Genomic DNA, 26,939 nt, shown 5'->3' with positions numbered 1-26,939 from the left:
GGTACGTGCCGATACACTGTATAAAAGAATTAAAATAAACAATATTTATATTAATTATTTTTAAGGTGAAATATATCTCCCATATCAGAATAAGTCATGTAATCCTAAGGGGTTTAATAATATAAGGGGCATAACAACGGCCTAAATTTACCTTTTGAAACTCTCAAAACAAATCCAAGAGTCTTAAGGGCCGTATATACGGAAGACGTAAAAATTAAATCGACCTTCAAAACGCCATGTAACAAACAAATAATATACACTCGGACGCAAGAATATATTATTCAGTATGGACGTGAAACCTTTATTAGAATAGTCAGCAATATACGGCAGACGTAACAATTAAATTAGAGTGAACGGACGTGAAACCTATATTAAAAGGAACCTTCAATATACAAAAAATATACACCCGGACGTGAGTATGTACGTGACGCTAGAAATGTATGAGAGTGTAATAAACATCAAAACCTGCATTATTATGAATATTAAAAAAATATGATATTAGCGATTATCGTGAGTAAAACATAGTGCAATATTCACAAAAACAATCTAAAAAAAAGAACTAGAAGTGCTGGACGCCCAAAGACGGATTTACACACGGACGCAATAAATGTTGTGGGACCTATATATATATATATATATATATATATATATATATATATATATATATATATATATAAAAACAGCCGGTATATAAAATAAATTCAAAGTAATACTTTAAAAGAATATTTTTGGGAAACATATAAAAACGAAAATACGTAATTCTTGTCGTGTTGTATTTTGTCATAGACTTAATTTTTAATCGAGCATAATCTATTTTTACCAATCTATTGGTAGACGAGTACGTTTTTGTAAATTCCTACCTTGGCTTTGTGCTTATGTGTATCCTTCTCTTGTTTCCTTTTTTGTTTTTTTTCTCGTTTGTTCTACTTAACCTTCTTTTTTTATATTTTTGTATTGTTTTGTATATGAAACTTATAATTTTGATTATTTTTCTATTTTTGTACTATTTCATATGTGAAACTTAAAATTTTGATATCAAAATACCAATGTAAAATTGTACCTATTAACTCCCAACTGTGTATTGTAAGTTCCTCCCGTCCTACAATCAGTTTCGTAACTCATCGGGATTGCTCTAGCAAGAAATAAAAATAGTAAATATATATTATACTAAGGGAAAAAATACAGATTGTTGATGTAAAAAATAAGAATGATGAAGTGTTTGTAGTATAAATGATGTTTAATGTTAGTGTTTCCCCAACACCTCACTAGAAAAACCAATACTGAGGTGTTCACGACTTGTTTTAAAATTGTTACACAGGTTAGAATCCATAAAAGTAATATTCTTTATCTTTATTCTTCTTTCTTTTCCACTTTCTTCTGCCTCCCGATATTCATCCATTCACTAACAAGATGCGACTCCTTATTAATCTGTAATAAAAATCAAAATAATAATTATAATATTATTCACAAATATTTATTATCCGCTTTATTTAGTTAAATTTTCCTTATTCCATATTTTTATCCTGGTAACTTCCTCATAAATGTGTCTCTCTGACGATAAAAATTAATAATTCAATATTTTTTTGATGATTCGATATGCCAACCGGTTTTTTTTCGTATGGTTTTTCGTTATGTAAATTACAATATTATTTAAATAACAAAAACTCTCATTATTATTTATAATTTTGATTTTGAAGCCAGCGTTATTAAATATTAGTTTTATCAATCAGTCGCCCTAACGACATCATATTATGTAAATCCATGTAGGAAATTTTATAATTTACAAGTACAACATTTCTCAAGGTTTCCTTTAGAGTGGAACCTCTCTCATACTGTACAGCAATTGACAGAGTTACCGAGTGAAACTATATTTTCAGCCGACACCGAATTTCCGGATTCTGTTCTAGTTTCGCCTAAACCAAAAAACCGAGTCTTGTTTAAATAAGATGAAAAACACTCTATACTCCGAAATTAGACGTTTTTATTGTTATTCTAAGAAAGAGTTCACAAATAAATAAAACCAATTTAATGTGTATTTTTTTTAACTTTTAGTGCTTATTGGTTCGATGCTATGTGTACGGGACCAAGTTAGTGAAGCCCGCACAAATACTGCAAATTCAATAGGGCACCGGCACACATTGACACCTTGATCTGAGAGTTTTTGCAGGGGCAGTAGGAAAACATTAAATTAAACAAGTATTACTTTCCCGAGAACTCTCGGATGAGAAGTGACTGTTTGTACCAGTTACTTCTCTATTTATTGGACAAAATTATACATTAAATTTCACACATGTTCAATGAGAGTAATTAGCGATCACCCTTATCTCTTCACTGTGTTGAACAAAACAAAAACATTAGTTTTTAAATGTATGGTGGCGCCGAAAATCCATTAATATTAACTACAGCAGTCGCACATTAAGGATGTGGAATAATATTATAGTATCATATTTATTTTGACGCAGATATCTAAATGGTTTTATCAAAAATATTAAGGACATCGTAAAAACTTGAGATCTTGTTATCTCATAATGACTTTGGCTCTGCACGTCCGATATACTATGTAACAGTTATTCAATGTACGCTGTAGGTACTTTTTAAAGGAATTACAAAACTACAAAAGATCTTAAAACTACTAACTACATTAATATTTTCGTAAGCCTACTTACGTACTAGGTATCTACACTCATTGCTAAAACAGGTTATTTCATTTGCCACGGTAAGCAATCACTTCCTTCCGCTTATTTCGAGGTGATTGTTAATTTTTCCATTGGTAGAATTCATAAGATTGCCCTCCGTGTATCGAGAATGACCCGAAATCTGATTGCGTTATGAGTTTTGACATTAATTCGGGTTCGGAATCATAAATATATTATTATAACCTCATTTCACCAAATACCTATTATTTATACCACATTTGACAAGAATTTTATGAATAAAAAATTGATAAGTGGTGACCATACATCGTGTTCAAAATCTCTGCAACTAGAAATTTATAACTGCACTCAGAAAGCGAGAATGGTTTCCCTTGAGTTGCGTTAGCAGATGAACTGTTTTTTTCGTGTATTTTGAACTCAAGACTGGTAACTGAAATACAATGAGTCCACCAGCTTAAATTATAATTGTATAGTTTTTTTATAATTGAGCGGGGAATTCGAAAATGTGATTTTATATGTATATTTTTTTTTAAGTAATTGTAAAAAGCATTCACTTTGTGGCTCATCATAATTTATAATAAAAAAAACACATAAATTTGTTTTTGACCACTATTGTTTTATTTTCACTCTAACGGTTTCGGAAGAACCCTTCCTTCGTCAGGAGAATATTAAAAAAAAATTTAAGAAAATTTTTAAGGTAGAGTGAAAATAAAACAATAGTGGTCAAAAACCAATTTATGGGTTTTTTTACTATTTTTTTTTAACTAACTTAAAATGTATCTGACATACCTTGAAAGAAAACTGTTCTAGCGTTCTGAATGTTTGTTTTTTTGGTTTTACGGTTCTTTCAGCAATACACACCAAAAGCGCTTGCGGGTAGCACCAAAAAGTTCGCGGGCCGCAGTTTCCGCACCCCTGGCCTGTGTAACCTACTAGTATTTTATATTTACATTCTAATATGAATCCATACATACAATGTAAAAAAAATATTTTTAAAACATTTATATTACTTACATTTTTTACTTTCTTTATTACTATATTCATACTTATGATAATGGCCCATGTTGAAAGTAAATAAATACAATTATTTATCATAGTACCTACATACTCGTAGAAGAAACTGTCGGTACTCACGTTCTATGACAACAGTAGATACTTTTTGAAGATTTTCTGTTGTGTTTTCTTGTTATTGTTTCTAATTCCGTTCAATTGTAGTATTCCGTAGATTGAAACTTTTATATCTAATGCGGTATGAATGCGTTTAGGATTACCCACACAGTACATAATACTTTCCGTCCGGGTTCTGCTTCTAGCGCTCAAACCGGTTATTGGCCAAAACAAAGATATTCAAATAATTTGGCTATTTAAACTTTTCCTTTTTATATTTAAATTTCCTTATAATACAAAAAAGTCACGCCTTACGCCAATTAGCACATTCATCGAAAAATAAACATCATAGATTGGCTCAATTTATTGATTGACCCTCACATAGCGTATTGTTTTCAATGCATTTTTCATTTATTTATTTTAATTAACACTTAAAATAAAAGATGTTGTTTTAAAAAGTTGTTATTATTTTTTGCTTGGCAATTTCTTCCATAAAACTCCTGATTTACGTTGGTAATAAAATTATGTTGCATGTGCATGTTTTTGAATAAAATTTATATTAATATTTTACGACGACTTCTCATCGTTTAACTTAAAAAAAATCTTTTGTATTGATTAGGTCATCGTCAGGGTAGGTTTTCCTTATATGTGTTTCTTGTCATGCAATTTTCCCTATACAGAAATACATCGGGTTTAGCAGTCTTTTCTGCAGATGTATTATTTTTATTGCTTTTGTTCAATATACGTAATTATATCCTTTTAAATTATTATTGTATTTTAAAATTATTAATGTAATAATAATAGTTCTGTATTTCGGAAGGTAAACGTGGTAGTGAAATTAAATACGTTTTGCCATAAGCTTCCCTCGCGGTGGCGCACAGTGGGCTGAAAATCGCCTTTCATAGACATAGAGACTTGAATTTTCAAGGGTATTTTTTTTGGCTAGAAATGGATTCTGCTGATCATTACTATGCTATAAAATGTCGTACGAAGCAATTGCGTGTACAAATGAAGGAGTTATAATTTTTTTAAGAAAAATTTGTATGGCGCTGACATTAAAAATGAGGCTATAGCATTAAAATGAATCATCAACAAAAAAAAAGATTTTTTTTCTACTTTAGGATTTTAAAAAAAAAAATCGCACCTTGCGCCACAATATGAAGTATTTCAAAAAAATACAAATAAATAGTAGTATTATCTGTGTGTAAGGATAGAACGGCCAACCTTACGATTCCAGAGATAGCCTAATTTTTAATGTCAGCGCCATACAATTTTTTCTTAAAAAAATTATAACTCCTTCATTTGTACACGCAATTGCTTCGTACGACATTTTATAGCATAGTAATGATCAGCAGAATCCATTTCTAGCCAAAAAAATTACCCTTGAAAATTCAAGTCTCTATGTCTATGAAAGGCGATTTTCAGCCCACTGTGTGGCGGGGAAGTGCTCTTCTGAAAGAGTGCGCTCGTCCCCCCAGGAACATTTCCGTAGCGCTGCAGTATTTCGGTAGGCGGAATAATTGGCAATGTGCATTTTTGTAGGTTTATCTTATGCCATTGGGATACGGCATAATCTACCCATATTTCTGGCGTAACGATAAATTAAAACACCTTTAGTTGATATTTCACAAAAACGGACCTTTTTAATGATACTATGACTATTATTGTTACTAGCCGACTGATTACCGGTTAAAAGTCGTCTTTTTTGCTATAAGCGCGAAACTTTAAACAAGTTTTTTTTCTTTTGCACAATAATCAAAATGAATCGTTCACAATACGAGACGATCATATTTCTTATCGTTATTTTTTTCAGACGTAAATATTATTCATGTATAAACCGCTTTTTTTGAAATTTTGAAAATCCAATATGCCCATTGGCTAGAAGTCGTAAATTTACGAAAAAACTTACAAGTCTAAAGCTATCCTTAGAAAAAAACATCTGTTCTCTATATATTCTGAATTACTAATATTTTATCAGGAACTCGGCGTTCTATAACAGGATCATTTTTCTCCGTGCAAAATTATGGATTTCAGCTCCCGGGTAGGTATCCTGTCAGCGCAATTTAATATTATTTTCCATAAGATAGTGTGAAAAGATTGCAGGATGTGTGCAAAATATACGAGATCGGTTTGGAACTCGCTGCAATCACCTCTGGCCATCCCGCGGAACAAGATTACTATAAGTCATTAGTTAAATTTCATTAGCGGTTTATACTTGAATAATATTTACGTCTGAAAAAAATAACGATAAGAAATATGATCGTCTCGTATTGTGAACGATTCATTTTGATTATTGTGCAAAAGAAAAAAAACTTGTTTAAAGTTTCGCGCTTATAGCAAAAAAGACGACTTTTAACCGGTAATCAGTCGGCTAGTAACAATAATAGTCATAGTATCATTAAAAAGGTCCGTTTTTGTGAAATATCAACTAAAGGTGTTTTAATTTATCGTTACGCCAGAAATATGGGTAGATTATGCCGTATCCCAATGGCATAAGATAAACCTACAAAAATGCACATTGCCAATTATTCCGCCTACCGAAATACTGCAGCGCTACGGAAATGTTCCTGGGGGGACGAGCGCACTCTTTCAGAAGAGCACTTCCCCGCCACACAGTGGGCTGAAAATCGCCTTTCATAGACATAGAGACTTGAATTTTCAAGGGTAATTTTTTTGGCTAGAAATGGATTCTGCTGATCATTACTATGCTATAAAATGTCGTACGAAGCAATTGCGTGTACAAATGAAGGAGTTATAATTTTTTTAAGAAAAAATTGTATGGCGCTGACATTAAAAATTACCGACTGATTACCGGATTAGCCTAATAAATATCATGATGGAATGCGACAATATCAATATTTGTATGAACTCGTGTTCCGCCGTCCTCATAAAACATTCGCTTTTAACTGATAGTTTGTTAGGAACTCTGTCAATCATTCGTTATAGTGCTGTAGTCTAAATAATTGTACTTGAAATGGTAAAGTAAATCAAAGTATAATATACATATCAAGTATGTTAGTGTTACTATATTTTGTACTAGCTGACGTGTAGCCGGCGATGCTCGTTTAGGGTAAAGTTTTGAAGTTGTGAGGCCTTTTTAAGATATACATTTCCGTAGTACATTATTTTGATGTATATCATAAGGTTTAGCTAGCGTTAGCAATGTAAGCGTCTTGATTACAAAACGTCGACTTTTCTAACTTTCTCGAAATTCTCTAAATAATAGTGAAAACCCTATCAAAATCCGTTGAGTAGTTTAGAAAAACTAAGCGCACAAACAGACAGACGTGGATATCGATTTTGTTTTATACTATTTAGAGATTATGTATTCTTTATATATTGTTCGTAAATTCCTTCCACCAAATTCCAGGCAAGTCGGCGCCCGGAGCGGACTGCTCCAATTGCTCCTCCACAGGGCCGAACCAAGTTGACCGTGCCGATTATGTTACGTTTAATTCACTCGTCAGAATTTATATCTCATAGGGATATCTGGCTCTTTGTGCGATTCCCTCATTCAGATCTTCCAACCACACATCTAAAATAATGATACTAAGGAATAATTTTTTTGTTGCAGATGTGAAGCAGATCCTGCAGAATGTGTCCGGCCGCCTCAGGTCCGGGGAGCTGACGGCCATCATGGGGCCTTCAGGGGCCGGAAAGTCCACCCTCCTCAACATTCTCACCGGATACAAGTGAGTCCCTCGAAGTCCATTTCCACTTAGGACGCCTGCAAAGAATATTAATGTGTCGTGTCGACTTTTGTTATAGGCTGTATATCCTTTGTACATGATACGTTACTAGGGAGAAAGTACAACCAAAATAAGATTTTGAAGGATCAAGTGTTCGAGGGATCAAGTGTCCGGGGATCAACTGTCCGGGGAACAACTATCGGGGGATCAAATGTCGGGGATCTAGAATCTGGATCTGCATTATTATGTGACTCACCTTTTTTAAAACCTCGAAACATGGCGGGTTTAATGACGTTTCAAACAATCATATGATCTGATCTAACAAATTATATGATCTGTTTATTCATTTATGATTTTTTTTTGCAGAATATAACTACTTCTTGGTTAACACAGGCAAAACTGTACAAGTTATAGAATTTACATCTTCGTTTTTGACCCAATTAGAAAGTCTTCGCACCACTTTACCTTTACAAATCATAACAATATGAGAAACTGTTCTTTGCTCTCTCTGGCACACTTAACACGTCAGTAAACTTGCTTTCTACTGTTTTGTTACAATCCAAATTACTTTACATTTCTCGATCAAAATAATCGATTGTCTCATTAACCACTCAGACTAATTTTTTCTGTTTTGCTAAACAGCTAACAGCTATTACCCGTAGAGTCAATTTGTTCCCTTTTGGGAACAGCTCATAGTGATGATGTAAACGGTGTTAGAAAGAGAAAACACTACACTTTATATTCAAATCTAGAAGTTAACTACTCACGGAGTATTGCCGATTTATTGAAATCCGGAAAGAACTAGATTGCAGGCCGTTTCCTGTTAAACTTTTAGTACATTCCTAATATATCGGAACACGTGCTCATGCACCTACATTTGCCCTGATAATATATAATGACGAAATGCGAAAGTATAATGATTTTTATGAACTGTTCCCACATCGCGATAATAATTTTTTTTTACTAAAAGTTTAACAGGAAACCTATCAATTCATTCGTTAAAGGCTTGCAATGCAATGCAATTATCTATATTTTATATCAGTATTTTTTCCGTGTAGAGTAATTAAAATGTGTATCTCTAGTAACCCAAAGGTTCCGACCACAATACGAGAAATATTTACGAAAATTGGTGAATTTTTATAAAAAAAAATATATGAAATGACAAAACGTGAGGTGACAGTAATTTTTAATACATTTGTCTAATAAATAGTGTATTTTTATCTTTAACCGTAATTACAGTTCAGTGTTTAGACGAAAAACGCAAGGTGAGCCATTTTGAAAACTTTTTTGTGATTATAAAATTTGAATATAAAAAAAATTTGTTTATCTCTAATAATAAAATTTGAAAGCTTATTTCATCACCTTTCAAGAACAGTTTATAAAAAAACAGAAATTTTCAATTTATTTGGATGTTAATGCAAAGCGGAGAATACACATGTATTCTCCGAACTTCTGACAACGCCTTTAAGAAATATAATGTATGAAATATATGTTAATATATGTTAATATTTCATAGGCTTGAGTGGTTAAATATATATAATATTGCAATTACATCAGCTTTAATAAAATGAAATCCATTTAAGAGAGACTTTAACCCCACGAGCGAGAGGTATCTTTGTAATGATATATCAATCTTATAAATAGTGTTTTATTGGATTATTATTTGCAATTTAATCGGGCAGCCTCATTATCATAGTTTGTTCTCTGTTCGTGGAATACTAATAAATTGCCACAGTTGATTGCCATAAAGGTTTCTAGTGTCACGGGAACTCCGATAGGGCCGGCCAAGGTGACGAACTGTCGCTCCATTTTATATTACAAATATTTTTAACAAATCTTCGAATTTTTTTAATTACTCAGCTGTCAAGAATAAACTTTGGTTTGTTATTTTTTGTATTATATCTTCGCAATGTAAATGTAATGATTAACCGTATCTAAGTTTAACGCGCTTTCCTGTAACAACTGTTAATTGTTAATTACGAACACCCGTGTATGTGTGTTTGTGTTATTTTCTCATTTTCATTGTTTTTTTTCTGTATGAAATATGAATACCTCAGAGCATATGAGCAATGAGCGTACTGTGGTCGCCCGATATGACTTCCCTGATACGGCTCCCCCAATATGGCTCCCCCAGAACGGCTACCCCGATACGGCTCCCAGCTCCCCAGCTTAAGCGTATGAATGGTCGTACAATTCCTGGAGTATGCCGCCTCGTACCACGAGAAAAATGAGACGCTAAGTAATTGTTAGGTTTAGGTACACAAGTCCAAGTCCAGATATCGGACTGTAAGAAGCCGTTCACGGCACTGAGCATGTAATAAAAATTAATACATGGATATTTTTAATGGCGCTATTTTTTTATAAAATATCTCTTTACCGTTAAATTGAGCCGTGATACAGTTTACCGAGAGTTGTACGAATAAGGCTCATCAAAAAGCACTACCTCAACTGTGCGGCTCGGTCATGAATGACTCATCACTACAGTGGTAGCTTGTGAAAAGTGTGTGACCAAAATGGTGATGAAAAAAATTCATAGCTAATCTTTTACCGTTATCGATAATACTTCTTCTCGTGGGTTGCATTCTTTCATTTTTTATTTTTTATTTTTATTAATCCTGCATAATTTATCTCATGGATTAAAGTCGTTATCTATTGCATTTTCTCCCTCTTGATTTATTTTAAATATCATTCTTGATACAATAATCGTAATTAAGTTTTACACATCATATTATGACACCTCGATCTTAAATTAGGTATTATTATATCGAATATCAAATGACAAAGTCCAATCTGACTGATATTTTCAATAAAGATCAACGTTCAATCTGCTAACAATATAATTGAGAAGAGTTAACTATTATTTATAATCAATGTTATTTACCCCTGATCCAGATGGTTTGCCGACTGTACACACTCAACAAGAGGGTGACTGGATAACTCATCAAGATGACAATTCAACACACCTATAAAAAGTGCTATAAAATTATGAAAAGTGATGAAACAAAAACTATCTATCAGTAGTGTACAGCTGGCATTATTTAATTAAAAACCTTTGTTTATGTAAAACATGAGGTTTTCTATCAGCCTGAAGTTGCCTTCAGCAGGGTTAATCTGTCAGGATCTGAAATAAACGAATCTAATCAACAACCAACAACTACAGTCTAATAATATGTACTCATTTAGTTATGATCGGAATTGCTTCTCTCATCGTAAATATAATGTCACAATGAGTCGTAGCAGAGATTTCCAAAACACATATATTATGCGCTGACAGATGAAAATAAGTAAAAAAATCTTATCCTTACGCATTAAAATAATGGGTTTGTGCTATCGTACAAATGCTATTCTTGTGAACCTTTTTTTTCAGAATTTGTCACAAATTAATACCCCTCCATCTCCACGCTACTAATCAAATTCACATAACATTTTTTGATATCTATAATTCAATCGAAGATGCTGTAAGTGCCCCTGAGGTGGTTTAAAAACGAAATGGCGCCAAACAAATTATCCATACATTATAAATCGCCGTAAATCAAAAATGCACACACATTCTGATCTATGCGGGATCATGGATTTCACAACACTTTTACTACTGTGACAGACTACACTATACTCTCGTGGTTTGTGGCCTATTGGCCAGCGTGGGCGAACGATATGCTGAAATAGGCAAAGCCACAAGAATATAGAGCGAGTATATCAGCCTAATTATGTGAATTTGGTCGCTAGTGTGGAGGTAAGCTGAAACAATATTTTGTATTTTTAATGATTTAAATATTCTCTCTCATTGTCAATATCTGATCAAATCAGTCAATCCAGATTTTCTTCTAATCATTAATTTTTTTTCTTCTTTCCAGAACTCACGGCATCGAAGGCAGCATCACTATGAACGGCAGCGAGAGAGTTTTGTCCCAGTTCAGGAAGCTGTCCTGCTACATTATGCAGGATAACCAGCTGCACTCCAACCTGACTGTGGAGGAGGCCATGGCCGTGGCCACCAGCCTCAAGCTGCCCTCTTCCATGGCCAAGGCCTCCAAGGTTGAAGCGGTAAGCTATATTCACTTTTGAGTACCCACTGTAGAAGCAAGAGACAGGGTTTTATTCACTAAACCGCTCCTTGATTATCCGATAACTACAAACCGCTGTTATTTTTACTAATTGAAAGTACAAAATCGGGTTCTATAATTGGCCAGTATCCGTATGTCAAACTCAGTAGTCCGCCACCTTCCTAGACTCTAGCGCCAAGCTTTATACACCGATGCGACGGGTTGGGTTATCTTACTCTTATAACTGAGTTATTATACCGCAGTCTATTTTGCTCTAGTTCACCATTTTACCAGTCACCAGGGTTAATAATAATTATTAATATTTTGGACATTTCGGTTAGTCTTGGTCATTTGGTTGAATTCTAGCAACTGTCGCATGTGTTTGTATTTATTTCGTTCTGCCACATTTTTTTTTATTTTGCTAAGTTACGAAATGGAGTCTTCTCGCAAGCATAAACATGACCCCTTAACTTTAAACCGAAAACAGGAAATTTTATAAAAGACTTTTGTTTGTTTTTGCAAAATACCTGTTTTAATTTTTAGCATATTTTGTACAAATGCATTATAATCTGCCACTTTCACTAATTGGATTCTTGTACTACCGCAGTAAGTAAAAACACAGTGTCTCTCATGAAATTCTTAAAGAAGTCACGGACCACCTCGAAATAGAGATTGTCAATACAGGGTAATACATGATATGAGTGATTTTTTAGTGTTGACACAGACATAGGAATTAATAGACGAGAAGATAATGGCGAGGGGTAAAATCAACTGTTGAAGAACGAAGGGAGTGAAGCTGACTGTGATTCGTCAATAAATCAATCCGACAGTAAATAGGCATCTCGCATTATAATATCACCATTTACTTCTTAAAAGTAAAATCTGCTTTTGAATGAATAGACATTTTTACATGGGAGCGCAAATTACTCGCCACGTTATGAACAAATTTGCGAAGTCCAAATTCGGCAAAAAAATTCGGTTCTATTTTCAGAGTCGAATATTTCGTTTAAGTATTTAGTTAAGACACTTTTATAAATGTTCATAATTTACTTCCCAGCAACCAACCAGCTTTGTGTTTCGCGTCCAGACGTTTCTCGATGTGATAGTAACAACTGATTCATATTATACGATGTAAATATGCTTAAAATAAAGTAAAATAATGCTTATATATGGAATGTAATATGTACGACAATTGGGTTTATTCTCTTTTTCACATCTATTTTTACAAGTTTTCATAGTACAAGTCAACATTTTGCCGTGTTATTTCGTAAAATGAACCGATGATGCCTCGACCATAGTTCGCACAAGAATGATGACGTCACGTTTTCAAATTTCACTTGAGGCCATACGCGAGCACAGCCGGCTCCAATGGAACCGGTATGGGGAGTGGGGATAATACGCTTTTAATCACTTAGGGCAGGTCTACTAATATTCATATGTCTATGAGTGTTGATTAATCTTACTTACTTTTATGATGGAAGCAATTATTTTGTGATCAATTTCAATCCTGGAATAGTTAACAAATTATTGAATATATGTAATCCGATAATGATCTCCGCTCCCACTAGCCCAGCCTTGTCTAGAGTGACCGTCCCAAATATTTTTGAGGATCATTAAAGAGACCTAATCTGTCTTCTGCGCCCCCACATATCTCTTGCTTGACAGCATTCCGTAAAATTGCGGTGTGCCATAGTTCCACTGGCTCCTGGTAGTTTGAATCCTTGTACAGTCATCACATAAAAAATATATGTATACGTAACGAACCAACTGCGTCCCTGTCTACAAGCTTTGATGTGTTAAATTTAATCTTCTTTGATCCATTTGTTTCCTGCCACTTTACCAGACTAATGTTTCATATTGTTTGCTTTCTAGATCCAAGAGATCCTGGTAACCCTGGGCTTGGCAGAGCACCGGAAGACCATGACCTCCAACCTCTCCGGCGGCCAGAAGAAGCGCCTCTCAATCGCTCTGGAGCTGGTGAACAACCCGCCCATCATGTTCTTCGACGAGCCTACCTCCGGGCTGGACAGCTCCTCATGCTTCCAGTGCATTTCCTTGCTGAAGACCCTAGCCAGCGGAGGCAGGACCATCATCTGCACCATCCACCAGCCCTCAGCCAGGCTGTTTGAGATGTTTGACCACCTCTACACACTGGCGGAAGGACAGTGCGTATACCAAGGAAGCACAGGACGCTTAGGTAAATCAATCATCATTTTTATCAATAAATTTTATCATAATTTTGGTTACATGGCAACAAATTTCCAGGCTAGTTTGAAAATAACAATCTCAACTTCATTTGAGGCCCCTAGAAACAAAGACGGAAGTGTCCACCAAACGTCAAAAATGAGTTGAATATGCAGTTTTATAGAGAAAGGTTCATTCTATCTCGAGAATATATCTGTTTTTAATATAATTTTCATTAAACCATAGTATTTTGGCTTTAAAGTTTTGTTGTTGTAACAAATACGGCAGTGTCCACCTCCTTCCGAAACAAAAGCGGCAGTTTTTCAAATAGCCAATCAGGATCCTTTATTCATAATGGCGGCCGTACTTGAATTCATACAAACTCGTGCGGAAGCGTCAGTGAATCGTGTAGTGAAAAGTTGTTATTTTTTGTGGAAATAACCATTTATTGTTAGTGGACGTCAAATATTCCAAGAATGGAAACTTTCCCCGATATATTGCCACCGGAATCAGTGAGAAAACGTGTCAAACAAACGCATAAATGGAAGGCAAACATCGCCAAGAAAAAAAGGTAAACCGCCATCATGTTGTAGGCAATTGTCAAAATATGACATTTTTAGATTTATCTGAATTTGTTCACAATTTGTTCGCAACTTATTCTGAAGCCTACATCATCATGGGCATCTCGATTTTCGGAGACGAAAAGGTTCATTTTGAAAAGAAACAAGAATAAAACTACTATTCTTTTAAAAGGAGAAACAAATTATAGATGTGACCTATCAACTTTCCATAATATCTGCAAGAGGAATTCAACTGCAAATATGATAAATCCCAGTTTAATTGAGGCTAATCAAATTTCGGTTAATCATTTAATATTACGAGATGTTGCAAAACTGCTAAATATCCACTTTGGCGGTGACTGGAGAAATATTCCCGAATTGAATTTCTACTCGAAATTATGTCCAACTACTTCGCTTGTACCTCAAGAAGAAGAAGATGATTATGTTCACATAGAATGTAATGAGGAATCGTCAGAAATCGTGTCAGACTTATTAATGATTTTGTTAATTTGTGTATTATTTTATAATTTAGTTAACTTTTCTTTAAATCTATTTTTACCTTTTATTAAATCTATTTTACCTTTTTTTAAATCTATTTTCTGTTATCCAGAATTTATGAAAATTTCTAAAATAGAAGTGACCTATTAACTTTCAATAATATCTTCAAGAGGAACTCAACTGCAACTTTTTCAATAAAAAAAATCTTCCTAAAAATATTGTTTTCTTACATTGACTGCAACATCTTTGAAATTGTCATTTACATCAAAACCGGCAGTTTCCAACTGTTTGTGAAACAAAACAGCAAGTGTCCAAGCAAGATGGTCAAAATGATTGAAACAAAACAGCAAGTGTCCAAGCAAGATGGTCAAAATGATTGAAACAAAACAGCAAGTGTCCAAGCAAGATGGTCAAAATGATTGAAACAAAAACGGAAGTGTCCATCAAAAAAATTCATTTTTTAAAGAAACTGGGGCATTTAGATACATAGATGATTTAAAATAGTATTCTTAAACCAGTTTACTATCATATTATTAAAATTTCCTTGCATATTGATGAATAACGGACTGATTAAACGTTTTTTTTAGATTGCCAACAATTTAGCAAAGTGGACACTTCCGTCTTTGTTTCTAGGGGCCTCATTTGAATAAATTTTACATTTTCGAACTTTCTGCACAATGAAATGATTTGCATAAAGGAGACACCTAGGCCCGGTTGTTTCGCAGAAATTCAAATGTAACATTGTCATCAAATGGCCATTCAGGGCTATTTTGTTATTTTGACATTTGTAAGGTCCCCATTAAACGCAGATTCTAGGTGCATTTCAGCTTTCTATCAAATTGTAATAAGCTGATGAGCTTAACAACATGATAATTGTCCTTTTTTGCTGATCATAATTTGTTCAAAGATGAAATTGACATGGAATCAGTATTTAACGGGAATATTTCAACTGTAAAAAAAATAAAATGGCCCTGAATGGCCATTTGATGATTTTGTCACACGTGAAGTACTGCGAAACAACTGGGCCTTAGTAATGTACTTTAATTTATTTTGTTTTGTATGTTCCAATAAAAGCTGGCGAAAAGAATATAGATATATTATATATTATATTATACATTTTTTTACAGATTGTTCTGCTGCAGATGTCTAGGCCATCTCAAATATTATGTGTGCATAAATTAAATAAATATCACAATGTCTAACTTTTATCTTTTATATTTCAGTGGATTGGCTCGGAAGTCTCGGCCTGCAGTGTCCCGCATACCACAACCCCGCCTCCTTCATCATCGAAGTCTCCTGCGGGGAGTACGGAGAGAACACCAGCAAGTTGGTCAACGCCATCGCTAACGGAAAGCACGACATTAGGTTGGTACCTTCAACACACATTGGTTAGGTTTAGGCTTCAGAGTGGGTCGGTGGGTTGGAGCCCGCACCAGGTGAAATATTCTCTCATGTTGGAGAAGATTCAGAAGAAATTTCTGAGTTTTATCTCCCTGAGGGAGTATGGCTACTACCCGCTCTTATCTATATCTTACTGGGTTTGCTCAGAATGAACCCTTTACGAGTCAGAAGGGATTTGCACATTGCTTCACATTTCTTCAGACTGATTCGTGGATGGTTATATCTTCGCTATCACGGAGAATATTAATTTCTATGTTTCCAATCGTTATCTCCATCACCGACAACACAGACTGTTTTATCTCCTGGTGTACAGGACTAATTATTGCAAGACTTTCCGATAGTCATGCTGGTGGGGGGAGAGCTCTGTTATTGTTAAATAGAATCACTTTGGTGACAAATTTTGCATCAATAAAGCAGTACTCTCTCTTGTCTGTAAACTAGGTACGTACACTGATTATACATGACTGATGACCCTTGGAGAGTCCTGGCTGCCTCTAGGTAACACTTCCGCTAGTGCTGAGTTTCTTCAAATAATTATCACTATGCCTAAGGCCACACCATCTCAGCCATCTAGGTTTCGCCCTTCAATAGACCGGTTAGTGGTTGAGTGGAAAAATGAGTCAGGTTCAATTCTTCTGCTAGCTAAGTCAACATTTAACAAGCAACATTTTCTGCCTATAATGATGTTAGGTAGTAAAAGTTTTTCATGTTGTTATTCGTAACCAGGGAAAATTGCTTTCTTTAAAATATATTTAACACATATCCTTAATTGCTTCCAGGAATGGCAAGGCCTTCCCGCAGAACAAGGCCTATGAGCTGAACAACAAGAACGCCATGGAGAACGCTCTTAACCCTCAGACCAACGGGCTGGCCAAGAACGAAATGTCGCTGATGCCGGTGGAAAAGTTCAGTAATGATGACCACAACAACGGACTGAGTGCCAACAACGTACTCGCATTCGCCAATAATGATATCACCAAAGGAAACAAAGGTAAATATAACTATATTAGTTTATATTACATTTTTTCAAAAAATTTTAGGCAGTGGTGAAGATCACGTCAATGGGGAGGATTCTTGCAAGAATTATTAAGATTTCCCTTTTTTACCAAGGAACAAAGTATGAAGGGTAGGAAGAAATATTGGGGTCAGTGTGTCCAGGAGTGACGTATGAATACATCCCTCCCGTCGTGGTGCAAAGCATTGGGTCGAGAGAGACTGACTGGAGAGGTCGAAGGGTCCGCTATCCCATGCATCCGCCAACAAAGACAGGACAAACCTCACCCCATGAACTCAGGCACCCATGCTAATTCACCAAACCTAGTGAACCACTTGGGGTGCCTATGACAGAGGTGTTTGTTATCCAATACAATTAGTCTGAAAAGTGGAAAAATTCTCCCTATTCCCATCATTATATACACCCCTTTAAAAACTTATATAAATTCGTTAAATGCGATGAAAAAAATCTAACATAAACCTTACTCCACATAACCTATTTAAGCTAGTTTTTGTTTCGTCACTTTTCATGACTTAATTAATATCACTTTTCAAAGGTGTGTTGAATTGACATTTTGATGAGTTATCCGGTCTGCATTGTAAACTGTAACTATTAATTATAATAGCTTGTGCAATGAATAGAGAATGGTGACCGGATAAATCATCAAAATGATAATTCATCACATCTTTAAAAAGTTATATAAAGTCATGGAAGGTGAAGAAACAAAAACTTTATTAACTGGGTTAAGTAGGTTAGGTTAGGTTAGGTTTAAATTTTATTTTTTTTTCATTGTTTCTAATGACTTTATATTATCACTATCACAAAGGTGTGTTGAATTGTCACTGTGTTGAGTTATCATGGAACCATAGAGTATATAGCTTGCAGATAAATAAATGACTGTCATCTGTAAATTGACCATCACCTTTTAATTTTGCTCTGCTCAATCAATCCTGTAATGATCAATCATCAATAATAAATGTATCTGGTTGTCTTGTAATTTGCAGGAGACGGTTTGGTCCTTGACATGGAGAAGCAAGACAATGTGACCGTGGCCCTGCTGGATGAAGTACTGGAGGTATCACCCAGCAGATACCCCACCAGCGAGTTCAAGCAGTTCTGGGTGGTGTTCAAGAGAACCTTGCTGTTCAGCCGGAGAGATTGGGTGAGTAACCTTTTGAAGAATTGCGTTGGATGACCTAACATTTTCATCATTAAATTACTATTGCAAAAAGAATTTGGTGTTACTTAGCTGAATTTTAATTGTCAATTTTAACTTTGTTTAATTTTACAGGTATATAATTTGTGATTCTAAAATCTTGAACAGTCTTTCACCTGTTTTCAAAAATAGTATTTTATTTTGAAATAATTTCGAAAAGAGTGAATCTATTTAATATTGAATATCAAGCGAATATTAAGAATATTTGGTGACATGATAATATTTAGTTGAGGCCTGAGGGTTTAACATATTGTATAAATGTGATGATGTTTGCAGACCCTCATGTACTTGCGTCTGTTTGCGCACATCCTGGTGGGCTTCCTGATCGGAGCGCTGTACTATGACATCGGCAACGACGGAGCCAAGGTGCTCTCCAACCTCGGCTTCCTCTTCTTCAACATGCTCTTCCTCATGTACACCTCCATGACCATCACCATCCTCAGCTGTGAGTACATACTTATCACCTACATAACCCATGGCCCTAAAAACCTCTGGACAGAGCATTAGTGCAATTTTGTATGAAGCCAAATCTAGAGTGAGGGGAAATTGCCAGGCAGACATCTTGTATGACAAACTTTTGAAATGATTTGTATGCCAAGTGGTACATAATGAACTATTTTAATTTTTAATTTGTATTGTTAATGCAATTATAATGGCTTACGATTTTTTTTGGTATTTATAAGACAGGGAATGGGATATGTAATTTAATATTCAGTAGGTCTTATATATCTTCTCACTCATCCTGCGACTTTAATTTTTTCTCGAAAAGTTCCATAGGTCCATGACATAACCTAACTACCTACATAACCTCTCATCTCTCTGACCACTTTATTATATATACATATAATAAACAATGACAAAACTTATTTTTCAGTAAGGTTTATTTATACCCCTAAAAATGCTTTTACATAAAAGTGATACATGATGCATTGTACATAGGAGAATATCTATATGTATTATGCAGGAGATACTAACAGTATATAGATGTAATCCATTATAAAGTAGGTACAAAATAGATCTATGAATACACAAATTTAAAATGATGATTACAAGTATAATGAGAATATATTAAAAAATAATTTTAAAAAAACTAAATATGAAACAATATAAGTAAAACGTAAGAGTAACATAAAGTAAAAAACAAATTAGAACAACACTACATATAAGACAAAACTATATTACCAACGCTACTCTAATTTGTAGGATTCAACAAAGTGCTGTTATAGATTATGCTTAATTTTATAAATGGAGTCAATAAATATATCAATAGCACCCCCATTCTTGTTGCCCAGATCATGCATCTTATTGGTCAGTGAGTGTGTCTGATAGTTAGTTGTGTATGTATTGCAGAAGAATTTGATGATTTATTAAATTCATTTGTATTATTTATTTAAAACAAATTAAAGATTTGAACACTCGCCGGTACACTTCAAAAATGTTTAGAAAATTACAGAATATTATTAAATAATTTTAAAAATTAGTAATCAAACATATTACAAAAATGTTGATAAAAATTTTTAATAGTTGTAATATGTATTAGTTTTTTTTTTCTGCAACAATATGCAGTCTGCATATTGTTATTGTTTTGTTGGCTTCGAACAGGTGGGACTCTTGTGTGAAATTTTCTAACATAATTTTCAATTATGTTTTTTCAAAAACTGACATTTTTATTTTGTGGTTGTTATTTTTTTGATGAATTTGTTTTTTTTTCAGTCCCACTCGAAATGCCTGTATTACTGAAAGAAAATTTCAATCGCTGGTACTCTCTTAGATCATATTACTTGGCCATCACTATATCGGATATACCATTCCAGGTGAGAAACAATTTATGGTGTGCACGTTATGAGTTAGCAGTGTTCTTCTCCTAATTTATTCCATTATAACCAATAGCCAAAACTCAGCTTCATTACATAACATTAGAGAAAGAAAAATCATTTATTTTAATATTAGTAGCTATTCTGTACTCATACAAACACTTATCCCCTAAGATGGTACAATTTACCATAGTAAATAATTTTGCAAAATGTAATCACAAAAAAAAGTGCCAGCAAGTGGTGGCAAACTAACACCCAGTTTTTTTGCAAAAATTCGCATGTGACAAAGTCATCAAATGGCCATTTAGCGCCATTTTTTACATTTGAAAGATCCGGCTAAATGCCGATTCCAAGTTCGATTCAGTTTTCGAACATATTGTGATCAAAAGAAGAGGACAACCACCATCATGTTGTTAAGCTTGTCAGCTTGTTACAGTTTGATAGAAAGCCATTTGATGACAATGTTATTTCAATTTCTGTGAAACAACCATTAAGTTAACTTACTTCCCGTTCTATTGAATTAATTTGACCTTCTCTATTCCAGGCGATATTCTGTATAATCTATGTGGTGATAGTGTATCTGCTGACATCACAGCCGCTGGAGTGGGCTCGTTTCTCTATGTTCCTTTCGGCATGTTTGCTCATCTCCTTCGTGGCACAGAGCGTTGGACTCGTGGTCGGTGCTGCCATGAACGTTCAGGTAACCTAAGACACTCTTTCTTCCACTACCGTCCATTAATAAAGATTCTGCACTCATATCCAATTACTGGTTTCAGGTTGACAATCAAATTTAGATTTGGTCTTAACCAATTGATTGCAGATTCAGAATTAATTTTTGAAGCAATCAACAATACAGTTTTTGTTTAATTCAGGTACCACTGAACTTGGACTCAGAATGTTACGAGTTTGATTGCCATCACAGTGCATTAATAATTTTGATTTTGAGCTTTTTGGTCTTTTCCGTCTGGGTTTTGTATTGTTGATTTTGTTAGGTGAACCCTTCAAACATGGCCTTACAGCTGTCCTAATGAGAAAGATTGTATAATTTTACTCCATGTTGAATTTTTTATTTCTTTTTTACCCCTTATGGTTTTACAAAAAATTACTATTAATTCTAGTTAAGTCATAAGAAATTGAGGCAATTTCGCAATGTTATCTTCAAATTTATTAAAAATTCTGTCAAATGCATAAGTTATTGTGTTTAGTTTTTGAAAATACATTTTTATTTTGTCTTGATGGTTATCTTACTATTAACCCATACTGTTGTTTGTTTCTTCCAGAACGGAGTATTCCTGGCGCCCGTGATGTCAGTCCCCTTTTTGCTGTTCTCTGGCTTTTTCGTCTCCTTCGATGCAATCCCCATCTACCTGCGCTGGATCACCTACCTGTCCTACATCCGCTACGGCTTCGAGGGAACTGCGCTGGCCACCTACGCTTTTGGCAGGAAGAAGTTGAAGTGCTTCCAGGTAATTAATTAGCCCAAACATTGCAGATCTGATTATTTTAACCTTCCGATAGCTGATCTAACCGTTAACTGTCTTGTAAGTTACTTATAGAGCAAGTTAAAATATACATAGTATTGCTGCTGGGAACAACTAAAGTGCCTCTTTAGTTGTTCCTCGGAAGTGGCATTTGAGAGGCGTGATACTGAAGTGCTCGGTTTATTTTATTTTGTTTTTCTAGTTTATTATTCAGTTGGTACATCCATTTGGAAAAATTCCTTTAACTATGTGACAATTTGAAGGGAGTGCATGAGTACCGCCGCCTCGATGACCATTCATTGAATAACCAACACCTCTGCCGTAGGTTACCTACTATGTTTGGTGACTTAGCAGGATTACCCGGATTCATGGGGGTGAGGTTTGTTTAGGTCTTGGCAGCGGATGTGTCTTCCTATTCATTGCGTGGGGAGAGGCCGGTTGACGGAGACCCTTTGGCCTCTCCAGCCGAACTCTCTTGACCCATTACCTTACACTGCAGTGGCAGGGATTGATTCATACATCCATCACTACTGGACGCACTGATTCTCAAGATTCCTACCAACCCCTCATTCCTTTTATTTCCCAGAACTTCCTTTCCTTTATTTCATAAAAAAAAAAAACAATGCACACAACAACGCCTTCGATTAGTGATGATTTCATTTGTGGATAATTTTTTAACATATGACTGTTGTATTCTTCAGGCATACTGTCACTTCAAGTCCCCGGAGACGACTCTGGAGGAGCTGGACATGCTGGATGCCGACTACACCCTGGACATCGCCGCCCTCTGTGTCATCTTTGTGGTGCTCCGAATCTCCGCCTTCCTCTTCCTTCGGTGGAAGCTCAAGTCAACCAGATAGACTCTTCAATTAATCTTTTCTATCCTCCTTCTAACTTTACATCGCCTTTTTGTAATATAACTAGAATGTAAACACAAACAGAAAAATTGTATCTAGATAATTTTAACATCCACTTATATTAGGTTTTTTTCTATTTGGCAATTTCCTATTTTTTTATTATCTGTGAAATTGACGCAAACATCAATCTGCTATCAAAACATATCTAATATTTTATTCCGTTTGCCAGAAATTTAAATATACTGATTATTTGTATGCTTTAAATGAAACATAATTTATACAATATTTTTTTATTGTTGACTACTAGAGCCAGGGTTGCCAATACATATGTTCATCCACAATAGATGTTTAAATTCCCACAAGTTTCTTTACCTCCAAATTGAAACAAAATTCTGTTCAAATTACCATTTATTTTTTATTATCAGGTCATTTTCGGATTTTCCCTTTCGTTCAGGCTTTGAAGTAGAATTTTCTTTGAAAATTTACTGCGAAAGAAAACGAAATTTTAGTACATTCGCACAATTAATGTAAATTTTATTATTCAATATGGTTGGATAGTCAAATGTCTAGAATCCCCGCATTTTCCCCATAAAACACCCAATAGATTCCCCGCATTTTGGGGAATTGCCCTCGGATTGGCAACCCTGACTACAGCAGTCTAACAACAGACTGAACTTTGTACTGAATGTTATTTTGTTTTGATGCCAATTTTATAACATGGATATTATGTACTTATTTTCTGTTTGTTTTTCATTCTAAATTATTTTTCTATGTATTTTAACCCTTTCAATGTAGAGACATAGTATGTAGCAGGATTTAATACTTATAAATGTTATCATTACATTTAATGTTAGCGGCATGTTCATCTCTTATTATCAAGTCTATAACCTTTATTTTAATTACTCAATATCATTCAGTTATTAGTTAAGAGCACGCATATATTACATACAACAAGAAATGGAATACACAAGGTGTCTTCAGCTATCAAACCTTGGCCAAACTTCAAATTGCTACATCGATTAGTGTGACATTGTTCTGAGAACAGCTTAGCATTTGTGACGTACAGTTGGCGAGAAGCAGAATAAGGCATAATCGTCTTGTCTTTGGGTGAAGGGAAAGACCAATCCGGTGTGTTCTATTTCAATTATTGTAACAGTTCATTCTTAAGTAATAATACAGCACCACAGTTTTAAGGAAATAATTTGTTCGGAACATAAGGGTTAAATGATTGTAATATGAATAATTTTATTCTTAATTATCAATAATAGATATTTATATTAAAAAAAAGGTGAACGAACCTGTTTCAAGTCTGCGATTATTTGCGATCAAAAAAGATAATTATTTAAGGTATATTTATGGGGTTTCCCGATTTATAAGAACAGTCCAATCAAATTAAATATGTAATTACATACATATATCTTCAATTTTCAATATTTATTTTGTAACATTACTGAAAAAGTTCATAAAAAATGTTCTAAATGTACTGTAACCAAATAAACTAAACTTCCAAAACTTGAATTAGTCTTACTTTCAGCAGTAATGTTGCAAGTTTGCACTCTAAAATACATAGTTTATTTGGCTGTCCACAAATTATATGCCCCCCCCCCCCCTCCCCCTCCTGATGAAACAGTAAAAAGATACATAGTGATATTTAGATTTAAGCGATAATGAATATTTCTCTCTATTAAATTTACTTAAGGGTGATAATATATTATCTTTTGGGCTGCACAATAGATAAGTTAAATTTGTTTTTGTTTTATGTAGGTATATTGTTTAATTTTTGTTACAAAACTATCTATGTAAATAAAAACAAAAGTATACATGTTCGTTTGGAACCATAATTTGCCACTGTTACATATTTTTTAATCATAGAAAGAGAATGCTATAAACATATAAAAGATTGTTTTGCCTTACAGAGGCAAGTGAAATAATGAAAGTATAAATGATCAATAAAGTCAAGATGAAGAAGGGAGTTCAGAAGTTGGGTAAAAAAATTTGCATTGCATTATTTTAAATGTCCATTTTATATTTCATTTAACAAAATAAGAGTTTCTCCCGATGAAGGTATTGGTACAAAATACATGAAATGTAAAATGAAAAGTAATCAACATCAATTTGTCGATGGGACCGAGAATGATTTGTGTACAGCTTCTAGCCTTCTGTTCAAGATGATAGATGTATGTCGTCTTGTATCTTGCCAAATTTAAGCCAATTTTTTACACGGAGGAGTGTGTTTATGGTAAACTAATATATTTATTATTTTATGTAATTTTTATACTTTCACATGCATAATGTATTTTTGTAAAATAGCTCGAGATAAGTGTAATTGAATGCATGTACATCTTTGGAAAATAAATGTGTAATTTTAAATGTGTCTTCCGTTAACTTTATTTTGTTTGTTTGCAAATACATACTGATTATTATTATACCTACTGTCATTTCAAGGCTGAAAGAGCAATTTGGGAAAAAATTCACAATGACGTTGTCTCCTCTCACCTCGCAAGCGTCTAAAGTCCCAAAAACCCTTCTGGATGGAAGGAGAGAGGCTCCTCCGGTTATATCTCACTCTAGAAGATAGGCGGAAACTTGAATAACAATCAGCTGACATGGGAATCTCGTGCCCAACCCCACTTGTAGACGTCCTGGTTTTTCACTGCCTTGTAAACTCCCTGGCCCTCCATCAATAGGTTTAGGTGCTCCTACAACCTCTGTGTCCACATCCTACATAAGTGGGGCCTTAAGGAGTCAGCGATGTGTGAATGCGGTGCTGTGCAGACCACTTAACATTGTCAACGAATGCCTGCTCTATTCATTCCCCACAGGGAGGTCCACAGGGTGATGCCTGAGGCCCCAGCTGAGAGACTTGCTCACAGACCTAGATGTACCCTTCTGACCGCTCCACCATAAGAATGAAGAGAATGGTAATAAATGTGATTGTTGTGCACCTCCTATTAATAATAGATAGTTAGACCTTTATTTATGCATTGATATTTTCATGATACATACTGTTTGAATACTGTGATAGCAGTTTCCACTTATAACATGCCAGTCAGGAAGTTATTTGTGTCATTTTCCTTCATTTTTTTCCATAATTGTACGGTTGTTTTAGTAGTTGCTAGCTATTTAACAATTATACTTACATGGCCAAAGTGTTTTGAGTTTCCTGCACTTCATTTATAGCCATAACAACTTCCTTTCACACTTATCCTTTAGATGTTTGCATTCTCGCACATATTTTGTATCATATTACATATTAAATACATCCAGGTTGTTGAATGTGGATTTTGTCAAGGTTATATATATACATGGCAGAATGCCATTTCAAGCAACATTGATTCTGAATGGTGGTCTTTCAACAAAGTGATAGTATCGACCAATCTAGAATTGTTGTAAATTAATACATACAGGGTGTATCGGCACGTACCCGACAAACTTTAACCAGCTATTCCTTATCATATTTGGAGTAAAAAATCTTATGTGCACTTTGCTGTCCGGTAACGTTTTTTTTTAATAAAAAATTTATTATTCATATTTTCACCACATGTCACCACTGTTTTATCCTTTGATAAAGTTTGAAAACCCATCTGGCAAATATTTTATTCGAATTCCGTTGAATAATGCACGTGTGTACCTATATTGGCGCACGTTTACAGTCACAACGAAATAGCACGGCACCATTCGTCTCATTTTTAACTATTATTATTTAGTGTGTGCGAAAGAGCGAAGACGCTTTTTTGACACACTTGCTTATAACAGCTGTTTAACACGAAACGCAATGCCAATGACAGTGATGTAGTGCGGAAATTTTAAAAAATTTTGTTTTTAATTGAAAAAAAAATGCTACCGGACAGCAAAGTGCCCATAACATTTTTTACTCCAAATGTGCTAAGGAATAGCTGGTTAAAGTTTGTCGGGTTAGTGCCGATACACCCTGTATATACTTTTTTTCATGGTTCTGGCTTTCACCCTTCAAGATGTTCTAGGCTATCATTTCAAATTGTGGAGAGAGAGGGAAGATGAAATTATATGTTCTGTTTGTTTAAATGGGCAAATTTCAAAATGATATGGAAGATTGGAGTTCAGACTTACAAGGGAAGAGATTTTGGATGGAGGGGGAGCAATTTTAGATAAGGCTTGATAGAAGACTGGATATTTGTTTAGGGAGGGATAAGCAAAAGATATGTACTTTAAAGTTCCCACTTCTAGACTACATAATGTGCAATCTGGGGAGTTGAGCACTTAAATTTAAAAAGATGAGAAGGAACAATGTCAAAAAAGTGAGGATATATATTTTTTGGTAAAATGGGGGAATTGTTGAAACCTCAGTTTTTATGGGACAGTCCTTTGTATTGAGGCATATCAGGCTCCCTTGGATTGACTAGCAATGTGCCAATACTCTGCCTAGATCCCTGCGGGATCTAACTTTAAAATATCAGATGTT

The 26,939-nt window shown here is 34.6% G+C and overlaps 1 protein-coding gene across 1 annotated transcript in view; it reads left to right on the top strand.

The window, feature by feature from the left end:
• LOC149420853 (ATP-binding cassette sub-family G member 4) overlaps positions 1 to 24,872 on the top strand; it is a 99,909-nt gene extending 75,037 nt beyond the window's left edge. Inside the window, exons 3-13 of the mRNA XM_089635580.1 lie at positions 7,336 to 7,453; positions 11,305 to 11,494; positions 13,366 to 13,690; positions 15,959 to 16,100; positions 16,916 to 17,127; positions 18,135 to 18,292; positions 18,623 to 18,791; positions 20,060 to 20,160; positions 20,705 to 20,860; positions 21,441 to 21,626; positions 22,343 to 24,872. Coding sequence (XP_089491706.1) covers positions 7,336 to 7,453; positions 11,305 to 11,494; positions 13,366 to 13,690; positions 15,959 to 16,100; positions 16,916 to 17,127; positions 18,135 to 18,292; positions 18,623 to 18,791; positions 20,060 to 20,160; positions 20,705 to 20,860; positions 21,441 to 21,626; positions 22,343 to 22,501 — 1,916 coding nt within the window. The 3' untranslated portion in view covers positions 22,502 to 24,872. The remainder of the gene's footprint in view (positions 1 to 7,335; positions 7,454 to 11,304; positions 11,495 to 13,365; positions 13,691 to 15,958; positions 16,101 to 16,915; positions 17,128 to 18,134; positions 18,293 to 18,622; positions 18,792 to 20,059; positions 20,161 to 20,704; positions 20,861 to 21,440; positions 21,627 to 22,342) is intronic.
• Positions 24,873 to 26,939: the final 2,067 nt, after the last annotated feature.

Source organism: Hesperophylax consimilis, chromosome 9, assembly GCF_061612785.1.
Source record: "Hesperophylax consimilis isolate HC1 chromosome 9, BYU_Hcon_1.0, whole genome shotgun sequence".
NCBI classification, from domain to species: Eukaryota; Metazoa; Arthropoda; class Insecta; order Trichoptera; family Limnephilidae; genus Hesperophylax; species Hesperophylax consimilis.
This window is presented reverse-complemented; position numbering and strand designations above follow the sequence as displayed.